Source organism: Dendrobates tinctorius, unplaced genomic scaffold (assembly GCF_039654945.1).
Source record: "Dendrobates tinctorius isolate UK_male_01 unplaced genomic scaffold, ASM3965494v1 ptg000046l, whole genome shotgun sequence".
In the NCBI taxonomy this organism is placed as follows: Eukaryota; Metazoa; Chordata; class Amphibia; order Anura; family Dendrobatidae; genus Dendrobates; species Dendrobates tinctorius.
The window spans coordinates 31,340,850-31,364,732 of NW_027361714.1; the positions used below are offsets into that span (position 1 = coordinate 31,340,850).

At 45.5% G+C, this 23,883-nt stretch overlaps 1 protein-coding gene across 2 annotated transcripts in view; it reads left to right on the plus strand.

Moving 5' to 3' along the window:
* LAMA2 (laminin subunit alpha 2) overlaps window positions 1–23,883 on the plus strand; it is a 1,313,887-nt gene that overhangs the window by 897,478 nt on the left and 392,526 nt on the right. For both annotated transcript variants that reach the window (XM_073575794.1, XM_073575795.1), the window contains exon 23: window positions 1,468–1,704. In XM_073575794.1, coding sequence (XP_073431895.1) covers window positions 1,468–1,704 — 237 coding nt within the window. The remainder of the gene's footprint in view (window positions 1–1,467; window positions 1,705–23,883) is intronic.

A 23,883-nucleotide genomic window follows, 5' to 3' on the forward strand; every position in this document is an offset into this window, starting at 1 on the left:
AAAGTACCCTAAATCCTTTCAAAAAACCTTGTCACCTGCAAAAAAATGTTGTTATACCTAGTTGTGAAATATTTAATGGAGAGTTTACTGTCTGCACACCAGGCTTGATAAAACACTGTTTTTTCAAAACATATTGCCAATTATGGGAATGAAGGTGATTATAAATTTTTATTTTTTTTGTACTGATTAAATAAAGGAAGATTTGTTTATCAATGTATCTGGTAATTCAGGACTATTTATACATCATATTGTCAGCTATGTAGTTACACAGTACTTAGTGTAAGGTGGACGCTGGACAGGTTCTCGAGGAGAGATAAGTATTTTCAAGTCTGGTAGTCTCAATTATGTAAACCCAAAAAAGTAGACTCAAGTCCATATGGTGCTGAGAGAGTTAATAGGGCATGTCCAGGGCCAGGTTTATGAGCAGTCAAAGAGAGGTGTGAGATTGGCTGCTCACATATGCTCAATCCAGGGCATGATAAGGCAGATATAAGGAAGTCAAGTTGTATCATAAGGGTACATGCCCACGATCAGGAATTGTTGCGGTTTTGACACTGCGCAATTATGCAACATCAAAACCACGGTGGCCAGATGTTACAGCATAGTGGATGGGATTTCTAAAAATCCCATGTGCACTATGCATGCTTGTGCACCTGCGGATCACCGACGAAAACTGACATGCGGTGCATCTTTCAGGACCGCAGGTAGTCAATTTTTCTCATAGAGATGCTGGTCTCTGCAACACAAACTTAATCAATAGAATTTTTTGAATGCGATAAATCTGCTTGAACACATTGGATTTACCTGTGTCCAAAGCGCTGCTACTTTTCGATTGTGAGCACATAGCCATAGTAACGTGTGTGCAAGGTGAAAAGACCTTGCTTGCATGGCTCAGTGTCTGCTAGAGGCTGAGTGAAGGTCTTACATTTAAACAGGTGAGCCCATGCAATATATGGAGTGTTCATTTTCTGTTTTGGTTCTGTTATACCTATTGTATCCAGAACAGGTGGTTTTGTTTTATAAAGCTGGACGGTTTATGGACATTTGATAAACCGCAGATTTGTTTTGAACCAACGAGCTGGATCCTTGTGTGTAGAACAGTGTCTACCAGAGAGCAGATCTTTTTACAATGGGAGTGATGAGCTAAAATCATATACCTTCGTAAATAGTACTTTTACTTCCGGGTTTCAAATTACTGATGATAACCAGGTGAAATTGGATACAAAACACATTGCAAAAGAAAATGCCAAAATCAGATGTGGTTGGCTATAAAAAAACATTGTAGTGGGGCAAGTACCCCTGGTGCTAAGTGTCAGTGAGGGTGCCATTCAAAATTTTTAAAAAATTCAAATGTATTGTATTGTTGAAACATAATTGTATATTCACTATTTAATATTTATTCAACTGCTCTCCAAATCTACTGCCAAAGTACATTAACGGTGACATTTTTATTATTTTTTCCTACAGGCATGTGATTGTGGTGGTGCAGGATCTCTGAGCACACAGTGTAATTCAGACACAGGTTGCTGTTTCTGCCGTCCAAATTTCTCAGGAGACAAGTGCACAAGTTGTAGAGTAGGATACCGAAATTATCCTCATTGTGTCAGTTGTGACTGTTCTTTAGCTGGAAGTAAACCTGAGAACTGTGACCGTGAAACTGAAAAATGTCCTTGTGCTGAAGAGACAGGACAGTGCAGCTGTAAGGTAAGTAATCAAAAGTATCCATATCTATCTATCTGTCTATTCTCCAGAAAAGAAGCACTACAGTAAGTGTTTGTGAACCAAAACAGAGCTTTAACTTGCCCATTGTGCTCAGTAATATTTTGCTTAAAGCTTTTTGAAGCTTGACACAATGGGCAGATTACAAACATCAATTGAAGTTCTGCCAGCTATTTTTTTCCTGGGAAGGTTATACACTCACTGGCCACTTTATTAGGTACACCTGTCCAACTGTGTGTTAAGACTTAATTTCTAATCAGCCAATCACATGGCGGCAACTCAGTGCATTTAGGCATGTAGACATGGTCAAGACAATCTCCTGCAGTTCAAACCGAGCATCAGTATGGGGAAGAAAGGTGATTTGAGTGCCTTTGAACGTGGCATGATTGTTGGTGCCAGAAGGGCTGGTCTGAGTATTTCAGAAACTGCTGATCTACTGGGATTTTCACGCACAACCATCTCTAGGGTTTACAGAGAATGGTCCGAAAAAGAAAAAAAATCCAGTGAGCGGCAGTTCTGTGGCCGGAAATGCCTTGTTGATGCCAGAGGTCAGAGGAGAATGGGCAGACTGGTTCGAGCTGATAGAAAGGCAACAGTGACTCAAATTGCCACCCGTTACAACCAAGGTAGGCAGAAGAGCATCTCTGAACGCACAGTGCGTCGAACTTTGAGACAGATGGGCTACAGCAGCAGAAGACCACACTGGGTACCACTCCTCTCAGCTAAGAACAGGCATCTGATGGCTACTTTCAGCAGGATAATGCGCCATGTCATAAAGCTCGAATCATCTCAGATTGGTTTCTTGAACATGACAATGAGTTCACTGTACTGAAATGGCCTCCTCAGTCACCAGATCTCAATCCAATAGAGCATCTTTGGGATGTGGTGGAACGGGAGATTCGCATCAGGGATGTGCAGCCGACAAATCTGCACCAACTGTGTGATGCCATCATGTCAATATGGTCCAAAATCTCTGAGGAATGCTTCCAGCACCTTGTTGAATCTCTGCCACGAAGAATTGAGGCAGTTCTGAAGGCAAAAGGGGGTCCAACCCGTTACTAGCATGGTGTACCTAATAAAGTGGCCAGTGAGTGTATAAGAAAATAACTGGATTAATATCAGGAGGCCTACACCCACTATTGCTGGAACTGGAGCTGCTTAAAGTTCAATATCTATCTATCTATCTATCTATCTACTGTTGTATGATAAAGTGTTTGCCTCTTCATGATTTCCTTTCCTATTCTTTTTGCATGTTTGTCACAATTAAATGTTTCAGATCACCAAACAAATTTAAATATTAGACAAAGGTAACACAAGTAAACACAGAATGTAGTTTTTAAATTAAGGTCTTTTTTATTAAATGAAAAAGAAATCCAAACCTACAGGGCCCTGTGTGACAAAAGTGGTTGCCCCCCTTAAAATATAAATTAACTATGGCTTATCACATCTTTGGAAACCTGAGCTCAAATTTGATAGCCACACGCAGTTCTGTTTACTGTCACCCCTGTTCTCAATCAAGAAATCACTTAAATTGGACCTACCTGACAAAGTGAAGTAGACCAAAAGTTCGTCACATCATGCTGCGATCCAAAGAACATCAGGAACATATGATATGCAAAGTAATTGTGATCTATCAGTCTGAAAAATGTTAGAAAGCCATTTCTAAACCTTTGGGACTCCAGCAAACCACGCTGAGAGGCATTATCCACAAATTACGAAAACCAGGAACAGTGGAGTGGCCAATCGACCCAACTTACCGCAAGAGCGCAGCAATGACTAATCCAACAGGGCACAAAAGACCTCACAATGACATCCAAGAAATGCAGGCCTCACTTGCCTCAGTTAAAGTTCGTGACGCCACTATAAGAAAGAGACTGTGTAAAAATGGCCTACATGGCCGAGTTCCAAGATGAAAACCACTACTGAGCCATATGAACATAAAAGCTTGTCTCAATTTTGTCAGAAAATTAATATCTTGATGATTCCCCAAACTTTTGGGAGAATTCTCTGTAGACTGACATGACAAAAGTTTAACTTTTTGGGAGGTGTATATCCCAGTACAACTAGCATAGAAGTAACACAGCATTTCAGAAAAGGAACATCATAGCAACAGTAAAATATGGTGTTTGTAGTGTGATGGTTTGGGGCAGTTTTGCTGCTTCAGGACCTAGAAGACTTACTGTAGTAAATGGAACCATGAATTCTGCTCTCTAACAAAAAATCCTGAAGGAGAATGTCCGGCAAGCTGAAGCGCACTTGGGTTATGTAGCAGGACAATGTTCCAAAACACACCAAATCTGAATGGCTTAAGAAAATCAAAATCAAGACTTTGCAATGGACTAGTCAAAGTCCTGACCTTAATCTGATTGAAATGCTGTGCCATGACCCTAACTCCTTCCTTACCAATGACGGAATAGTACGTCATCGGTAAGGATCCCCTGCTTTGAGATGGGCTCTGGTGGTGAGCCGACCTCAAAGCCGCGACGTGTCAGCTGTTATGAACAGCTGACATGTGCCCGCAATAGGTGCGAGCGGAATTGCCATCCACCCGCGCCTATTAACTAGTTAAATCCCGCTGTCAAAGCTGACAGCGGGCATTTAAATAGCACTTCCGGCTGCCGGGCCAGAAATGAGCTCATCGCCGACCCCCGTCATGTGATCGGGGGTCGGAGTCACGTTGCCTGGACAACCACAGTTCTCATAGAGACCTCTGTGGTTGTTCCAGGCAGATGGCTTTGAGCGCTGCCCGGTGGTCGGTGCTCAAAGCACAGCAGTAAAATTGCTACATATGGGCTATCTGCTCATCACCCATACGTAGCAGAGCCGATCGGGTTGTGCATGTTTCTAGCCTCCTATGGAGGCTTTTGAAGCATGCCAAAAGTAAAAAAAAGTTTAAAAATAAAACAAACCTAAAAGTTCAAATCACCCCCTTTTGCCCCAATCAAAATAAAACAATAAAAAAATCCCACATTCACATAATTCACATTCACATTCACGCGTTCAGAATCGCCTGATCTACCAATAAAAAAAGGATTAACCCAATCGCTAAATGAAGTAGCGAGAAAAAAATTCTAAACGCCACAATTACATTTTTTTGTACCCCGCGACATTGCATTAAAATGCAATAACGGGCGATCAAAGAACGTATTTGCACAAACGTTGTATCCTTGAAAATGTCAGCCTGGCACGCAAAAAATAAGCCCTCATCCAACCCTAGATCATGAAAAATAGAGACGCTACGGGTCAGAAAATTTTGCAATTTTTTTTTTTTTTTAGCAATCTTTGGATTTTTTTTCACCACTTAGATAAAAGAGAGCGTAGACATTGTTTGGTGTCTATTAACTCATAATGACCTAGAGAATCATAATGGCAGGTTAGATTTAGCATCTAGTGAATCTAGCAAAAAAGCCAAGCAAACAACAAGTGTGGGATTGCACTTTTTTTTGCAATTTCACCGCACTTGGAATTTATTTCCCGCTTTTAATTACACGGCATGGTAAAACCAATGGTGTCGTTAAAAGTACAACTCGTCCCGCAAAAAATAAGCCCTCACATGGCCATATTAACGAAAAATAAAAAAAAGTAATGGCTCTGGAAAAAAAGGGAGCGAAAAACAAAAACGAAAAATCGAAAAAAGCTCTGGGAGTGAAGGGGTTAAAAAGGTGGCTCATGCTCGGAAACACTCCAATTAGGCTACAACAATTCTGCAAAGATGAGAGAGCCGAAATTCCACCAGAGCAATGTAAAAGACTCATTAACAATTATAACAAATGCTGATTGCAGTTGTTGCTACTAAGGGTGCCCCAACTAGTTATTAGTTTTAATGGGCAATCACTTTTTCACACAGTTTAAAGCTTTGAAAGAATGGAGGGCACCACTAATGAATATTGGCAAGAGTGCTCATCATGGGCAGGCTAAGACATAATTGGACAAGAGAGGGAAAGATCATGCCCATATATATGGGAGACACCTCAATTGCATACAAAAACATTTTATTAAACATATATCAGACTGACAGACAGTGCATGAGAACAAAGAACTTTTTCACACAGGGCACTGTAGGTTTGGCTTTTTTCTTCCCTTAATAATAAAGACCTTCATTTAAAAACTGCATTTTGCATCTACTTGTGTTATCTTAGTCTAATATTTAAATTTGCTTAGTGATCTGAAATAGTGATGAGCGAGCATAGTTGTTGCTCGGGTTTCCCCGAGCATGTTCTGGTGTCCTCCGAGTATTTTGGCATGCTCGGAGATTTAGTGTTTGTCGAAGCAGCTGCATGATTTGTGGCTGCTAGACAGCCTGAATACATGTAGGAATTCCCTAACAAACAGGCAACCCCCACATGTATTCAGCCCGCAACTCAATTTACTCTGGATAACATAGTCCTGCTATAATACACTGGGCTTTTTATTACTAACATATGACACTGATTTCATTTATGTAATTGCTGCTAGCACTTATATAATGTTTACTTACTCGGTCACATTGTCAGTGCACTTCATCTGTCCGTCTTGCTCGAATTTTTAAATATTTTTTAATACTTGATTAATTAAAAATTCAATTCTTAAGTACTTCGGCAATTGGAACTTCCTTTTTAAACCCAACTTCTACACTTGAGATTGTGATTATATCTAATAACATGGTGGGGTATTGCCTTTACCTCTTATAGACCGTGTTAAATCATATAGAAATAAGTAATAAGAAATTTGTATGAGGTAGGAATACGTGAAATGGCTCTAGCAATGTGAAATAATTATCATTAAACAGCTTTGAGGGACTCTAGCGATGAATGTAATATGCTAAGTATATTACATTGCCCAAAAAAAGATATTTGCATGCAGATTTTCCTAGTCTGTCAGAAAAAAATGGACAAGTTAATGCTTTTTTATAATCATTTAGCCACACAGCTATACTTTGGATGCAAGCCAGACAGATGAATTATTGTATACTTGTTTTCATACTGAACACTACTTGTATTTTCCATTAGGATCACTGAATGTTAGCTTTATTTTAGCCTCAATTTGCCACAAATTACTATTTTAGTTTTGAGACATGTAGGAAAAGCATTGTTCTTGTTTTACATTTTTGCTAGCTTTTATCATTTTCTAGCTCAAATCTCCTCTAAACTTCTTTAACTGTGTAAAAACAATACATTCTCACATTGCCGTTCCTTTATGTCAGGCATATGGTACATCAAATAACACTCTGCTTAGGGAATTCTTATTTTCGAATAGTATTTTTACTTAGTTCATTCTTAACACTAATCTTGTATTGCCCCTACTCAAGTGTAAATAGGCAAAAATTATTTACACTAGGCAAGTATTAATTTACCAAAAGAGTGCTTAAACTATATATTCGTTAACGGAAAGGCAGCAACACAGGCAATCTGAGAACGGGGATGCAGGCCTCTAAGGACTTGATCAAATATGGAGAGGGAGGCAGCAGAAGAAGCGAAATAAACCTTTAATTCACTCATGCATAGGTGAAGAAATGGTTCATTTCACTGGATGTGGGCCTCATTCTCCATATTTTTTAAACTATATATTACAGCTTCAAAAAATATCTTGTTTACCAATTTTTAGTTAGGGTTTTATGTATATAGACGTTCAGTCACAGGGGCAATCAATTTTCTTCATCGTTAGACTTCATTTATATCTTATAATATTATGTAACCAACCGGCAGTCAGTTGATGGGCACATTTCTTCCTTTCCTTTCAGGAGTAGGTTATAACACTGACTTAGTGCAATCTTACAATGTAGCTCTAGTGAAATCCTTTTAGATATTTCCCGTTACTTCCATATTGCAGTTGAGTTTCATGGAAGCCAAATTAAGTTCATAAAACACCATAAATTGACAAAGAATGTACAAAGATTATCTTTCCAAAGAAAAGTGGTTATAGTGCAGGCCATTGCAGTATAATCATTTTTCTGAATCACTCTATTAGAGGATTTTGCAGTTAACCCACTGCACAGACCTCCCTAAGTCTGTTCTGTGAGCTGGGCTAAACTAGGCAGCGTCATATTTCGGCATGGAAGCTGTTGTTCACAGTGTGGGAGCGACAGTTATAGGATTTTGCAGTGCTCAACATAGTAGCTGAGAGCAACAAGCACTGTTTAGGGCAGTGGTTCCCAAACTCCAGTCCTCACGGACCTCAACAGGTCATGTTTTCAGGATTTCTTTAGTATTTCACAGGTGATGGAAGTATCATCAAGGCATCAGGAATTCTCTCACATGTGTAACACTATGGAAATCCTGAAAACATGACCTGTTGGGGTCCGCGAGGACTGGAGTTTGGGAACCACTGGTTTAGTGTAATGTAACCTTCAGAAGAGACTTTCGATAGTCTGTGCTGCTAGTTAAAAAACAAATCCTTTAATAGAGTGGTTTATAAAAGTTATTATGCTGCAAAGTCTTCAACTATAATTGTTTTTATGTTGAAAGTGGAAGTACTTTTTTTTAATCAGATTCATTTTTATTAAACAATTATTTCAACTTTTAAAACACACATAACTACAGAAAAGTAGATAAAATAAATTACATTTGGCCTACATTAAGTATCAGCATGTTGTTACAAGGCATTAATTGGGAATTTACTGTAAAACATTCCCATTAAACGTTATAGTGAAAACCAGGACCAAGAAAGTAAAATGCATTGGAATGTAGTCAGACTCTAGTACCAAAAAGTGTACTTTTTAAATGCATAAGTGGTCAGAATCTTGCAGGGGATAACATGGTCAATAATTTAGCGTACACAAGGTTCTAATGGCTTTTCAATACCTCATAACTTATGTCTCTATAATTAATACATACCAATAGTAAGCATATTGCATAATTTACTAACATGGGTGAACACAAACTGAAAAATACCTTCTTTTTTTACTTAGATGGCTGAACTGGGGGTAAATAAAAAAAGCCAAAATAAAATGAGAAGAAAGATTATCTGGATATCACGATCATAAGTGATGCTTTAACAGGACCTCTAATATTTTTTTTTCATGTAGAACTAGACACATGATGTTACAGTGGCTGTAGACCAGAGTACTTTTTTTAATTTCAACTCTCCGTTGAGGAGAAATTAGCAGTCAAAGTATTTGACACCTAATTGAGTAAATTGTGTTCAAGTCTAAGGGCCCCGTCACACATAGCGACTAACCAGCGATCCCGACAATGATATGAACGTGTCAGGATCGCTGGTGAGTCGCTACATGATCGGTGGTGAGCTGTCAAACAGACAGCTTCACCAGCGATCAGCACCCAGCGACGCCGAGCGGGCGGGTCGCTGTGTGCTTTAGTTACCAGCGCGCTGATGCAGGGAGCTGGTAGCCAAGGTACACATCGGGTTTCTAAGCAGTGCGCGCTCCTTAGAAACCCGATGTGTACCTTAGTTACCAGCTCCCTGCATCAGCGCGCTGGTAACGAAGGTACACATCGGGTTTCTAGGTGCCGGGCGGGGCCTAGAAACCTGACATGTACCTTAGTTACCAGGCTCCTGCTCACTGGTCGTTGCTCTCCCGCCTGTCACACGCAGCGATGTGTGCTGGGTAGCGGGAGAGCAATGACCCCAAAAAAGTCCAGACATTTCCTCAGCGATCAGCGATACCCGGCAGGGTTCTGCAGGTTCGCAGGATGCAGTGACGAGACACTAGACGGATGGTGGTTGATGAAATAACTTTTTATCAAACTAGCCGCTGGGGCTTAACTGAACAAACAAGATATACTGGGACAAACAGTCCACGCAGGGACTCAACAATCTTAACAACACTATTGCGGTACTTAGCCTTCCAGGGGCTGACAGGTTCGTGAACGTGGCCGCTTAGAGGTCGCTGAGGCGGCTGTCCTGACGCCTCGTTACTCCTGGGAGGAATGGGGCTCAACAGGCCCTGAAGAAAGTGATGACGGAGGGGCGCAACAGGCCCTGAAGAAAGCAATACCGTTGGGGCGCAACAGGCCCTGAAGAAAACGAGGCCGTTGGGGCGCAACAGGCCCTGAAGAAAGCACTGCCGCTGGGGCGCAACAGGCCCTGAAGAAAACGCTGCCGCTGGGGCGCAACAGGCCCTGAAGAATGCGCTGCCACTGGGGTGCAACAGGCCCTGAAGGAAACGCTGCCGCTGGGGCGCAACAGGCCCTGAAGAAAGCGATGCCATTGGGGCGCAACAGGCCCTGAAGAAAGCGATGACGGTGGGGCGCAACAGGCCCTGAAGAAAATGATGGAGGTGGCGCGCGGTGATGACGCAGTTCCCCAGATGACCTGTAACCGTCCTTTATCAAGAAGTCTCTCCCAAAGCCAGGGTAGCGAGCCTTTTATCTCGCCTGTGACGAGGTGGCGTATCTTCAGGCCGGTGACGGCCGGGTCGGCGTGATGGGGGAAGGCTGGGGGGAAGTGCCCAGGCCTCTGTGGCCTGGTTACGAGTACTCACGGCCACAACCTGAGGTAAAGTTCCTCTCACGCCAAGGCGGGGGAAAGCGGGGACGATTCTCTGAGAACGGGGGTGAGTAGCAGTCTCCGGTAACAGTCTCTCTCGTCGATAAATGTGCAGTTTTCTCCTCACAGGCTCTTGTCGGTGCCCCTGCAAGTCACTCTCCTCCCTGCCTTCACTCTGGCTCCTCTCCAACTGCCACTTCAGCGCATCCCCTGCTCCTTTTACCCTAGCCCCGCCCCCTGTTGCCCTGACAACCTTAGTCGCATGTCTCCCTTTGTAATCCTCCTGATGTGATTCCTTCAATAACTCTGATGGCGGTCCCCTTGGTTCCGGCCCAATCACTATATGGGGGTCCTCCTCCCCACATTCCCCCACCCTGTAAGCTCGCCAGTCCTCGGGCGAGGGAGTTAGTCTATTGAGATTGGCATGTAAAGGTGTTAATATTCGTTGCCATGCGAACTGGTCTTGTTCATACCGTTCGGGGGGTTTGCCGGCTGTTGACCGCTCGGAGCGTCTAAGTTCGACTGGGGTGGAATCTTCTGGGGTGGTGGACGTCGGTGGGCTGCAAGATGCCGGTGGGTTAATTGTGTCAACTGGCTCATTATTGGGTGGAGGGCCCTTGGGAACTGGAGGGAAATCCTCGTCATCCGAGTCCCAGCATATGGACTCCGGTTCGGATGTCTTCGGGACGGGTTCCAGTTGCTTCGGGTCGGTGGAAATACACGGGCGTAACATATTACGATGCACAATGCAGGTGGGCAGTGTTTCATCCTGCTCGGGCCGTATTTCGTACACAGGTCCTTCTGGATGGATACAGCGTAGTACCCGGTAAAGACTCTCTTCCCAACGTGACTCCAGTTTATTCTGGGGGCGTTGATCTAGTACAAGCACACGGTCCCCGCTTTGGAGATGGGGAGGGGAGGTTGTATTCTTCCCTGGGTGTTCCCAGTCTTGAAGTTTGGTATGTACAATTCGGTGAAGAGTTTGCAACCTGTGGTGATGATTTCGGACCCAAGACGACACTCCGGTCCAGGGCCGAGGCTCTTCGGGGTCCAACTCTACCTCCGTGATCCCTTTCGGATAATCAGTCTCTCCCATTGTCGCAGCATCAGCGACAGGTCTTGGGTCAAAGCTTGTCGTTGAGTATCAGTGGGTAATTGACCAGCGGCGACCCATGTCCGGAGAAGTCCAACTTCTTCATCTTCTTGTTGCTGTTGTATCCACTTATCCCAAGATTGTTCCAGGATGCCCCTGTGGGCCTCTGGGGAAGATACTTTTGCATCAACATTGGTGAGCACGGCAGCGGTAAGAGCGAACGGTATTTCCTCTCCTTCTAATTCTTCATCTCGATTCTGTCCAGGAGTTTTATGTCGAATCCTAGAGAGAGCATCTGCCTGAACATTCTCGGCCCCTCTTTTGTAAATAATCTTGTAATTGTACTTCGCCATTCGGGCCACCCATCGCTGCTCCAAAGCCCCCAACTTGGCGTTTTCCAAATGAGCCAGTGGGTTGTTGTCAGTTCGCACTACCACCTCGGAGCCCGCTAGGTACTCTGCGAATCTCTCCGTCATAGTCCACACCACTGCGAGGAGCTTGAGCTTAAAAGAGCTGTAATTGTCAGGGTTACGCTCGGAGTCATGGAGTCAACGGCTTCCATATGCGATCACCCTCTCCCGGCCATCCTGAACCTGTGACAACACAGCCCCTAGCCCGTGAAGACTCCCGTCAGTGTGCAGGATGAATGGCTGAGAGAAATCCGCATAAGCCAACACTGGGGCATCCAAGAGTGCAGCCTTGAGATCTCGGAAGGTCTCTTCCTGAGGGTGTTGCCACTGGATTTTTCGCCCATTGGCCCCAGCGGGAGCCCCCTTCAGCAGGTCATGCAGGGCTCGAGCTCGACATGCAAAATTCTTTACGAAACGACGGTAATATCCAGCTAACCCCAGAAAAGCCCGCACGTCTTTCACCGTCTCGGGGGTAGGCCATTCCTGGATAGCAGCAATCTTCTCCCGGGATGGCCTCACACCCTCTGCCGAAATGACATGACCCAGATACTCAATCTGAGAGCGAAATAGGTGGCATTTCTGAGGCTTCACCTTCAACCCGTACTTTTGCAGCCGGCTGAGTACCTGTCCCAACCGCTTCAGGTGGTCCTCGAAGGAGGCGGCATAGACAATGATGTCGTCCAGGTAGATCAACGTGGCCTCAAAATTGAGATTCCCTAGATATCGCTCCATCAATCTCTGAAATGTCCTGGGGGCGTTGGCCAGCCCGAATGGCATTCGATTAAACTCAAACAGTCCCATGGGCATTATGAACGCCGTCTTAGCTCTGTCCTCTTCTGACATGGGCACCTGCCAGTACCCACTGGCCAAGTCCAGGGTCAAAAAATATGTTGCTTTGCCCAATGCAGACAGATTCTTCTATGCGGGGCAGTGGGTATGAGTCTTTAATAGTGCAAGCATTCAATTTACGATAATCCACACAGAATCGTAGTGTACCATCTTTCTTCCGGACCAACACGATGGGGGCCGCCCAAGGGCTTTGACTTTCCCATATCACCGCTTTTTGTAGCATCTGAGCCAGCAAAGTTTTCACCTCTTGATAGAGTTGTGGCTGAATCTGTTGATATCGTTCTCGGATAGGGGCCGCTCCTGCTGTGGGGATCTCATGAGTGATGGCGGTGGTACACCCAAAGTCGTCCTCATGACTAGCAAATACTTCATGGTACTGTCCCAGCAATGCTTTTACTTGTGAAAGTTGGGCCGCAGTTAGTCCAGAAAGCTCGGCCCGCATCTGCTCCAAAATATTTCGGCCCTTCTCTTGTGTCGAGACTTCGTGGGCCTGTAAGGTTCGTATTGTTGCCTCCCAAGGATCCTCGGGGTGTACTCGTAATTGAACCGCAGGAGCGGGCGGCACTTCTTCTAAAGGCTTTACTAGCTTGGCCAGTACAGTCCGTGCTTTCAGAATGGTATCTCGGTCTTCAAGGTTAACGCAGCGGACCAGGACGGTTCCTTTATGCACCGTAGCGAGTGAACGGGCCACCAGTATGCCAGGAGGTAAGTGCTCTGAGTGACATGGCTCCACCTGCACCTCTACGCCTTCCAAAGGTATCGGGGCCCGAATTGGCAGGGCCACCACTGTCTGTCCAGGAGGCAGCACAAGCAGGGGTGCCGCTGACGCGATGACCTTGCCCAGAGCCTCACCCTCCTGGCAGTCCCGATGCACCCGCGCACCTCGCACCAGCTGCTGGAATACCTGTCCCTGAGCTGTGCGAGAACCCCACTGCTTCTGTGTCCTTTGTGTGGATCATTAAGCAACAGGTTACCAAACTCATTTAAAATATTCATGCCTAGGGTGACGGGGTGTCGTTGATCAGCTTCTCCTTGAGTCAGCACCACCCCTCTGCAGCCGAGGGGTTTACCGCACAACGTCACCTGCACCCACACTACCCCGGCAACCGGGACCGGCAGTTGGTTGGCGGCTACTAGTCTAATCATGGGCCCCCACTGAGGCCTTGCTGCCTCCGGAAAGTTTAGTTGAAAGTACGCTGCGGGCATAGTGGTTACTTGTGACCCTGTGTCCACCAGACACTGGACGGCCCGGCCCTCTACTTCTGCCCAAACTACCGGACACTTTGCTACCAAATCTTCGGGACTTCCACCACCCCTAGTTGTGGTTTTCGGCTCCGAGCGGCGTCCCCCCAGCCCTGAGCCCTTTAGTTTAATGGCCGCCGGGGTGGGTATCTCCCACGCCGCAGACACTCTCGGGCGAAGTGGCCTGGTTCTCCACACTCATAACACCGGGCCGGTAGAGATTGACCACCCAGCGGAGAGCGTGACCCCCAGGGACCGGGATTAACACTGGGTCGCCCAGTCTCCGGTTCGGTTCTTCTCTTTACTTCAGCCAACTCACTCTTAATATTTTTCAATTCTCGCTTCATCTCCTCCACCCACTGAGGTTCCTCAACTGTGTTCGAGGAGGCCTCCACACCTCGGACCTTCCCCACGGGGACCGCCATCCCCTGCTCTTGCTCCCGAACCCATGCCTGACTTCCCACTTCTGAAAAGTCTATTTGGGGATTAATTCTGATCTGTTCCCGTAATGCCTGCTTTATCAGTGGATCTCGCAGTCCAGTCACCAGTAGGTCACGTAGGGTAATGTCAACAGGTCCTACCCCTACCCCGTCTTTTCTTTCAATAGCCGTATGCAACTCTTGGAGTACATTCATATACTGAGTAATCGTCTCACCCTCTGCCTGCATCCGGCTAAACAGACGGGTCCTTAACTCTCCCACATTAGTGGGATCCCCGTGGGTCTGTTCCACTATCTGCAACACCTTTTCAAAAGTGTTGCGGTGCCCCGGAGGTTTTAACATCACTGACCTCCGCACCTCCCCGTCTAGGGCCATGAGTGCCACTTCAGCTTCCAGGTCAGGGGTCATTGGGTGCATCCGAAAGAGCCCCCGCATTCGCTCTGTCCAGCTCCATAGCATAGTATTGGAGCCAGAGAATCTAGGCAGGTTGTTCAGCATGGCCCCCAATGAAATGCTAGTACGGGGGTCCTCATTATTTACAGAGTGTACAGCTTCCCCCTGACCTGCGCCACCACTGTCTACACTCGGAGACTGCATCCTGCCGACTACGCCAATTGTAGGGTTCTGCAGGTTCGCATGATTCAGTGATGAGACACTAGACGGATGGTGGTTGATGAAATAACTTTTTATCAAACTAGCCACTGGGGCTTAACTGAACAAACAAGATATACTGGGACAAACAGTCCACGCAGGGACTCAACAATCTTAACAACACTATTGCGGTACTTAGCCTTCCAGGGGCTGACAGGTTCGTGAACGTGGCTGCGTAGAGGTCACTGAGGCGGCTGTCCTGACGCCTCGTTACTCCTGGGAGGAATGGGGCTCAACAGGCCCTGAAGAAAGTGATGACAGTGGGGCGCAACAGGCCCTGGAGAAAGCAATACCGTTGGGGCGCAACAGGCCCTGAAGAAAACGAGGCCGTTGGGGCGCAACAGGCCCTGAAGAAAGCACTGCCGCTGGGGCGCAACAGGCCCTGAAGGAAATGCTGCCGCTGGGGCGCAACAGGCCCTGAAGAAAGCGCTGCCGCCGGGGCGCAACAGGCCCTGAAGGAAACGCTGCCGCTGGGGCGCAACAGGCCCTGAAGAAAGCGCTGCCGCTGGAGCGCAACAGGCCCTGAAGGAAACGCTGCCGCTGGGGCGCAACAGGCCCTGAAGAAAGCGATGCCGTTGGGGTGCAACAGGCCCTGAAGAAAGCGATGACGGTGGGGCGCAACAGGCCCTGAAGAAAATGATGGAGGTGGCACGCGGTGATGACGCAGTTCCCCAGATGACCTGTAACCGTCCTTTATCAAGGAGTCTCTCCCAAAGCCAGGGTAGCGAGCCTTTTATCTCGCCTGTGATGAGGTGGCGTATCTTCAGGCCGGTGACGGCCGGGTCGGCGTGATGGGGGAAGGCTGGGGGGAAGTGCCCATGCCTCTGTGGCCTGGTTACGGGTACTCACGGCCACAACCTGAGGTAAAGTTCCTCTCTCGCAAGGCGGGGGAAAGCAGGGACGATTCTCTGAGAACGGGGGTGAGTAGCAGTCTCCGGTAACAGTCTCTCTCGTCGATAAATGCGCAGTTTTCTCCTCACAGGCTCTTGTTGGTGCCCCTGCAAGTCACTCTCCTCCCTGCCTACACTCTGGCTCCTCTCCAACTGCCACTTCAGCGCGTCCCCTGCTCCTTTTACCCTAGCCCCGCCCCCTGTTGCCCTGACAACCTCAGTCGCATGTCTCCCTTTGTAATGCTCCTGATGTGATTCCTTCAATAACTCTGATGGCGGTCCCCTTGGTTCCGGCCCAATCACTATATGGGGGTCCTCCTCCCCACACAGGGAGCTGGTAACCAAGGTACACATCGGGTTTCTAAGGAGTGCGCGCCCCTTAGAAACCCGATGTGTACCTTAGTTACCAGCTCCCTGCATCAGCGCGCTGGTAACTAAGGTACACATCGGGTTTCTAGGTGCCGGGCGGGGCCTAGAAACCCTACATTTACCATAGTTACCAGGCTCCTGCTCGCTGGTCGTTGCTCTCCTGCCTGTCACACGCAGCGATGTGTGCTGGGTAGCGGGAGAGCAATGACCCCAAAAAAGTCCAGACATTTCCTCAGCGATCAGCGATCAGGGGGGCCGGTCCCTGATCGCTGTCACACACAGCGATCTCGCTCGTGAGATCGCTGTGGCGTCACAAAACTTGTGACTCAGCAGTAGAGTTGAGCGATACCGTCCGATACTTCAAAATATCGGATCGGAATGGATCGGCCGATCTTTAAAAAAAGTATTGGTATCGCCGATGCCGATACCGGAAGTCCCATTCAAGTCTATTCAAGTAAATCCCACACAGCTTTTACCATAAAGTGAGACTAGGGACTTTTTTTTTTTTAAGTGGCGGAGGAATACAGTGCGGAAGGATACCTACCTTCCGTCATTGGATTCCTGCAGCCCGTAGAGAGCGGCAGCATCAGCTGATGCTGCAGTTCTCTACCCAAGATCGTCGTGGGACACACTCATGGACTGCTTCGGATCATGGGTGAGTATTTTTGTGGTTTGTTATGTTAATATTTATTCCGTAAAAGACAATGGCTTCGGGGAACAATGTGACAAGTATTGGTAAGTATGTTACTCTATGTTATATGTACTGTATGTCTATGTATGTATTGTATGAATGTATTGTAGGTAGCATGCATGTAGTATGTATGTAGCATGTATGTAGCATGTAGTATGTATGTAGCATGCATGTAGTATGTATGTAGTATGTATGTAGCATGTAGTATGTATGTAGCATGCATGTAGTATATATGTAGAATATATGTGGTATGTATGTAGCATGTATGTATGTAGCATGCATGTAGTATGTATGTAGTATGTATGTAGCATGTAGTATGTATGTAGCATGCATGTAGCATGTAGTATGTATGTAGCATGCATGTAGTATATATGTAGTATGTATGTAGCATGTAGTATGTATGTAGCATGCATGTCGTATGTATGTAGCATGCATGTAGTATATATGTAGTATGTATGTAGCATGCATGTAGTATGTATGTAGTATGTATGTAGTATGTATGTAGCATGCATGTAGCATGTAGTATGTATGTAGCATGCATGTAGTATATATGTGGTATGTATGTAGCATGTAGTATGTACAGTGGGGAAAAAAAGTATTTAGTCAGTCAGCAATAGTGCAAGTTCCACCACTTATAAAGATGAGAGGCGTCTGTAATTTACATCATAGGTAGACCTCAACTATGGGAGACAAACTGAGAAAAAAAAATCCAGAAAATCACATTGTCTGTTTTTTTTTCATTTTATTTGCATATTATGGTGGAAAATAAGTATTTGGTCAGAAACAAGCAATCAAGATTTCTGGCTCTCACAGACCTGTAACTTCTTCTTTAAGAGTCTCCTCTTTCCTCCACTCATTACCTGTAGTAATGGCACCTGTTTAAACTTGTTATCAGTATAAAAAGACACCTGTGCACACCCTCAAACAGTCTGACTCCAAACTCCACTATGGTGAAGACCAAAGAGCTGTCAAAGGACACCAGAAACAAAATTGTACCCCTGCACCAGGCTGGGAAGACTGAATCTGCAATAGGCAAGCAGCTTGGAGTGAAGAAATCAACTGTGGGAGCAATAATTAGAAAATGGAAGACATACAAGACCACTGATAATCTCCCTCGATCTGGTGCTCCACGCAAAATCCCACCCCGTGGGGTCAGAATGATCACAAGAACAGTGAGCAAAAATCCCAGAACCACGCTGGGGGACCTAGTGAATGAACTGCAGAGAGCTGGGACCAATGTAACAAGGCCTACCATAAGTAACACACTACGCCACCATGGACTCAGATCCTGCAGTGCCAGACGTGTCCCACTGCTTAAGCCTGTACATGTCCGGGCCCGTCTGAAGTTTGCTAGAGAGCATTTGGATGATCCAGAGGAGTTTTGGGAGAATGTCCTATGGTCTGATGAAACCAAACTGGAACTGTTTGGTAGAAACACAACTTGTCGTGTTTGGAGGAAAAAGAATACTGAGTTGCATCCATCAAACACCATACCTACTGTAAAGCATGGTGGTGGAAACATCATGCTTTGGGGCTGTTTCTCTGCAAAGGGGCCAGGACGACTGATCCGGGTACATGAAAGAATGAATTGGGCCATGTATCGTGAGATTTTGAGTGCAAACCTCCTTCCATCAGCAAGGGCATTGAAGATGAAACGTGGCTGGGTCTTTCAACATGACAATGATCCAAAGCACACCGCCAGGGCAATGAAGGAGTGGCTTCGTAAGAAGCATTTCAAGGTCCTGGAGTGGCCTAGCCAGTCTCCAGATCTCAACCCTATAGAAAACCTTTGGAGGGAGTTGAAAGTCCGTGTTGCCAAGCGAAAAGCCAAAAACATCACTGCTCTAGAGGAGATCTGCATGGAGGAATGGGCCAAAATACCAACAACAGTGTGTGGCAACCTTGTGAAGACTTACAGAAAACGTTTGACCTCTGTCATTGCCAACAAAGGATATATCACAAAGTACTGAGATGAAATTTTGATTCTGACCAAATACTTATTTTCCACCATAATATGCAAATAAAATGAAAAAAAAAACAGACAATGTGATTTTCTGGATTTTTTTTTCTCAGTTTGTCTCCCATAGTTGAGGTCTACCTATGATGTAAATTACAGACGCCTCTCATCTTTTTAAGTGGTGGAACTTGCACTATTGCTGACTGACTAAATACTTTTTTTCCCCACTGTATGTGGCATGCATGTAGCATGTAGTATGTATGTAACATGCATGTAGTATGTATGTAGTATGTATGTAGCATGTAGTATGTATGTAGCATGCATGTAGTATATATGTGGTATGTATGTAGCATGTATGTGGCATGCATGTAGCATCTAGTATGTATGTAGCATGCATGTAGTATGTATGTAGTATGTATGTAGCATGTAGTATGTATGTAGCATGCATGTAGTATATATGTAGTATGTATGTAGCATGTAGTATGTATGTATCATGCATGTAGTATATATGTGGTATGTATGTAGCATGCATGTAGCATGTAGTATGTATGTAGCATGCATGTAGTATATATGTGGTATGTATGTAGCATGCATGTAGCATGCATGTAGTATGTATGTATGTATGTAGTATTTTTTTTTTTTTTTTTTTTAACATTTAACACATTAGCCGGATGATGGGACTACTACTGTCCCATCATTGGCTAATGTGTCAATCACTGTCATGGTAGCAGGCATCGCCGATGGGACTTGTAGTCCCATCGGACGATGCCTGCACAGACCCCCGGACATCAGCACAGCCCCCCGGCAGGCCGGTACAGACCCCCACAGGGTGCACAGCCCCCCGGCAGGCCGGCACAGCCCCCCGGCAGGCCGGTACAGACCCCCACAGGGTGCACAGACCACCGGCAGGCCGGCACAGCCCCCCGGCAGGCCGGTACAGACCCCGGGCAGTCCACACAGCCCCCCGGCAGGCCGGCAGAGACCCCCAGAAGGCCCGAAATGATGGCGCATCAATCAACTTTGAACTTCCGATTCCGATGCCTGTGCCCGATATTGAAAAGATATCGGATGTCGGTATCGGAATTCCGATACAGCAAGTATCGGCCGATACCCGATACTTGCGGTATCGGAATGCTCAACTCTACTTAGCAGCGATCTCGCTAGCAAGATCGCTATGTGCGACGGGGCCCTAAGTAGGTGTTATCAGACAGTTTTCACTGGGGGAATGTATTTCTTCTCCTTCTATGATGTTGACCAATTATTAGCAGTCAGCAACATTGAAAGAAGACCACACCCCACGACTGACCACAGCTTAGAGAAGATTTATCAGTGATTGAGCTGTAAACAGATAGCTCTGACCAACTGGCCTAGCCTCCTGTTTGAGTCAGTGTGGGTGGAAGGTAAGTACAGCTCTGCTTAGCTTTGTAAATCCAAAATCAGGTCTCCGGTTTGCTGAGTGTCACACTACTGAATAAATTTTTAAACACTTTGCAGTGAAATCATTATTACTCATATCATTCTTTGTTGTGCTGCCCACTCTGTTTCATTGTGCTAGACAATACTACTTATACTGAGAAGCGTACTTTCGTGATTTTGTACCATCAAGAAACAGCTATGACAACAGGGATATTTTTAAAAGGCTTGGTGACAACCATAATTTGTTCAGAGCGACTATTTTGTTACCAGAAAAAAGGGGATAATTTTTGGATGGCTTGATAAAAAGTCTTGCAACAGTTTCTTTGGTTTACACCATCCATCCATAAATAACAGTAATGTATGCATCTGCCACCCCAAAGAGGATCATTTTTAGATTGTTTATACAATTTAGGTGACGAAAAAAGTTTCACTACAGTGTGTTGTTAAATGCACTGTTTGTTACCTTTTGTTACCATCTGTGTTCTGATAGCCAGAAGGATTGTAGTCATCTAGACATTAGAAAGGCTGTATTTGCATTGCATAGCTTAAAACATGTTCAAATGACCCCAATGACAACTCAAATTTTCCAGGCAATTAGAGGTTTTAATTGTGCTATTTGCATAAATTTATTAGCCACATATCAAATTTTGGGGGAAATTTTTCGAAGATGGCAAATTCCAATTTTTTGTGAGCCAAAAGCAAATGACCCCTAAAAATAACTTTTAATAATGCATTAAAAACTTGAATGACTCAAAAACACATACAGTACAAATACATTTAAAAGTTTATTTATACCAATAAGAATGCAGCCAATATCCCTCACTCAGGGTTAATCCAATATTATTCTACAGTATAAATGGGATTAGGTAGGAAAAGGGATCCATTTGCCTAGTATTTCCTGTAAATTACCCTATACCTAACCCCTGATATATAGGTTAACTGATATTCCCTGAATTGAATTTTCAGGGCCGCTATTAAGTTTATTTGTATCTTTTGAAACTTGTATCCATCAAATATAACTAATAGACATATATTTGTCTGTTTACCCATTTTTTCCTTTACTTGATTGTGCAATAATAAACTATAGAAGGAGTGTTAGTAGGGCATTCAGGGATATTGTCAGGGAGGCGGAATACCGTGTTGCTGTAAGCAGGTTGCGGGATGCAGTGATGTAAGGGAGGGAGAGCAAGGGTTAACAAATTAACAACTTAATTTGAAAAATAGAGAAACTCCTCTCAGGGAGAAAACAGTTAAATTGAAAAGGAGAAATTGCAATGTAACAGCAGTCCAGAAATCAAACTTATTGTGTCTTTAAGGTCCTCAGCCGCAGGTGATCCGATGGGGGTTGTAGTACCGGTAATGGCCAGTGGAGTGTCCTGAAGTGGGCTTTCACGGATAGCGGTCCAACTTCTGGTGGCAGCGGGCGGTCACCGGTTTTACCCACTAAGCCCCTAGTCCATAAGCCTGTGCACCTAAAGCAAATAGAGCTCCTGAAATCCCAGTGTCAATCATGGTCTGCTGTGCTCTGGTGGGCAGAGGTGATCGCAACTTAAGGGATCGGCTTGTGTAGGCAATCACTCATTCTTTCCCTTCCTGTATTTGCAATAACACAGCCCCCAGACCATAGAGGCTTCCATCAGTGTATAGAATGAAGGGCTGGGAGAAGTCTGCGTAGGCGAGTATTGGGGCCTCAGTCAAGGACATCTTCAAGGCTCAGAAGGCTTCCTCCTGGCTATCTCCCCACTGAATGGCCCGATTCTTTGCTCCAGATGGTACCCCTTTTAATAGTTCCAGCAGCAGATAAGTGATGCAAGTGAAATTCTTCTCAAACCTTCGGTAGAACCCTGTAAGCCCCAGAAAGGCCTGAACGTCCTTCACTGTCTTTAGGGTGGGCCAGTCCTTGACAGCTGCTTTCTTCTCATGTGCAGGTCTCACCCCTTCAGCGCATACAACAATTCCCAGGCACTCAATTTGATTACGGAAGAGGTGACATTTTTGGGGGTTGTAGTACCAGCAATGGCTGGTGGAGTATCCTGAAATAGAGTTCCACGGATAACTGTCCAACTTCTGGCAGCAGCGGGTGGTCACCGGTTTTACCCACTAAGCCCCTAGTCCATAAGCCTGTGCAGCTAAAGCAAAGAGAGCTGCTGAAATCCCGGTGTCAAGCGTGGGTTGCTGTGCTCTGGCCGGCAGAGGAGATTACAATTTAATGTCCTGCAGCCGTCCCTCATATCCCTGCGTGAGCATGGTCTCACTTTTAGCCGGGCACACGGTGCTCTCCAATCTCACCATCTCGCCCGAGTGTCCAAGAGAAGTCGTCCGCAGCACATCGCTGTACTGATTCTCGGGGTGCGGAGCGCGCTGTTCACCCTGCTGCACTCTCCCTGACTGCTGGAAACTGCCTGCAGCTTTGCACGCTTTCAGCTCTGTTACCGAGTTAACCAAGCCCCCTCATCCTGAGTCATGGGGCTTGTCCCTTATTTCTTCCCCCGGGCAACATGGGATGCAACCTCGACAGTTCTGGAACCGGCTCAATATAGGTACCCGCAGCCCAGTCCACCTCCTTACATCGCCAACATTGGGGTGCCAATCCCTGTAGCCAGGGAGGGTATTTTACTGGGAGTACTAGGCAAATGTCTCCCTTACCTTACCCGATACCATATATAATAATATTGGGTTAACCCCAAGTGAGGATTATTGACTGCACTCTTATTGGTCTGTATAAACTTTTAAATGTATTTGTATATGTTTTTAAGTCATTCAAGTTTTTAATGTATTATTAAAAGTTATATTTTAGGGGTTATTTGTTTTAATTCATTAGTTATCGAGACCCCCACTTTCTATCTCTAATCTGGGTTTGATTTGACAAATTCCAATTTCCAAGGACCTGCTCATCTCTAACATGTACTGCATATATGTATATCAATTAGCAAAATGTAACTGTTTTTTGTTATCATTTTTTAATCATTTGAATATCATGGACATGTCTATCCTGTGACTTCCATAATTCTATGACTTTTCTTTTAGTTTTGAAATTTCCATGTTGAAGAGTGTTTTTTACATGCCGTACATACTTGTGTATAAGCCGAGATTTTCAGCCCCTTTTTTGGGCTGAAAAAGTCCCTCTCGGCTTATACACGAGTCATACACTTGAAAGCCAGTGAGGGAGGGGGAGCAGGAGACATGATACTCAACCCTCCCCGGCTCTGCTACATCTCAGTCCTGGCATCTTTATCTCCCTTCCGGTCTTCCTCCTGTGCGGTCACATGGTACCGCTCATTAAAGTCATGAATATGGAAGCCTCTCCACTCTCATAGGGGTGGAGCCACATATTAATGACTTTAATGAGCAGTACCATGTGACAGCACATGAGGAAGACAGGAAGGGAGATACAGACACCAGGACTGAGATGTAGCAGAGCTGGGGATATGCAGACGCCAGAAGGGTGAGTAACACTGGGGAAGGGTGAGATATATATATAGCTATATATATATAGTGGGATCTTGTTTAGCGTTCCCCATGAGTGACGTGGTCTGTATCCACCTGTGATGTAACAATAAACAGGAAGCAGTCCAGGCCTCAGCCAGCGATTACCTGCCCATAATTGTATGACTTGTGGGCACAGACGGAAGGAGGGGGAGACCAAGCCAGGAATAAGTGATCAGAAGTCTATGGCCTGCCTGGAGCTCAATCTACTACATGGCAGGCAGGAGGAAATATTAAGAGGAGAGG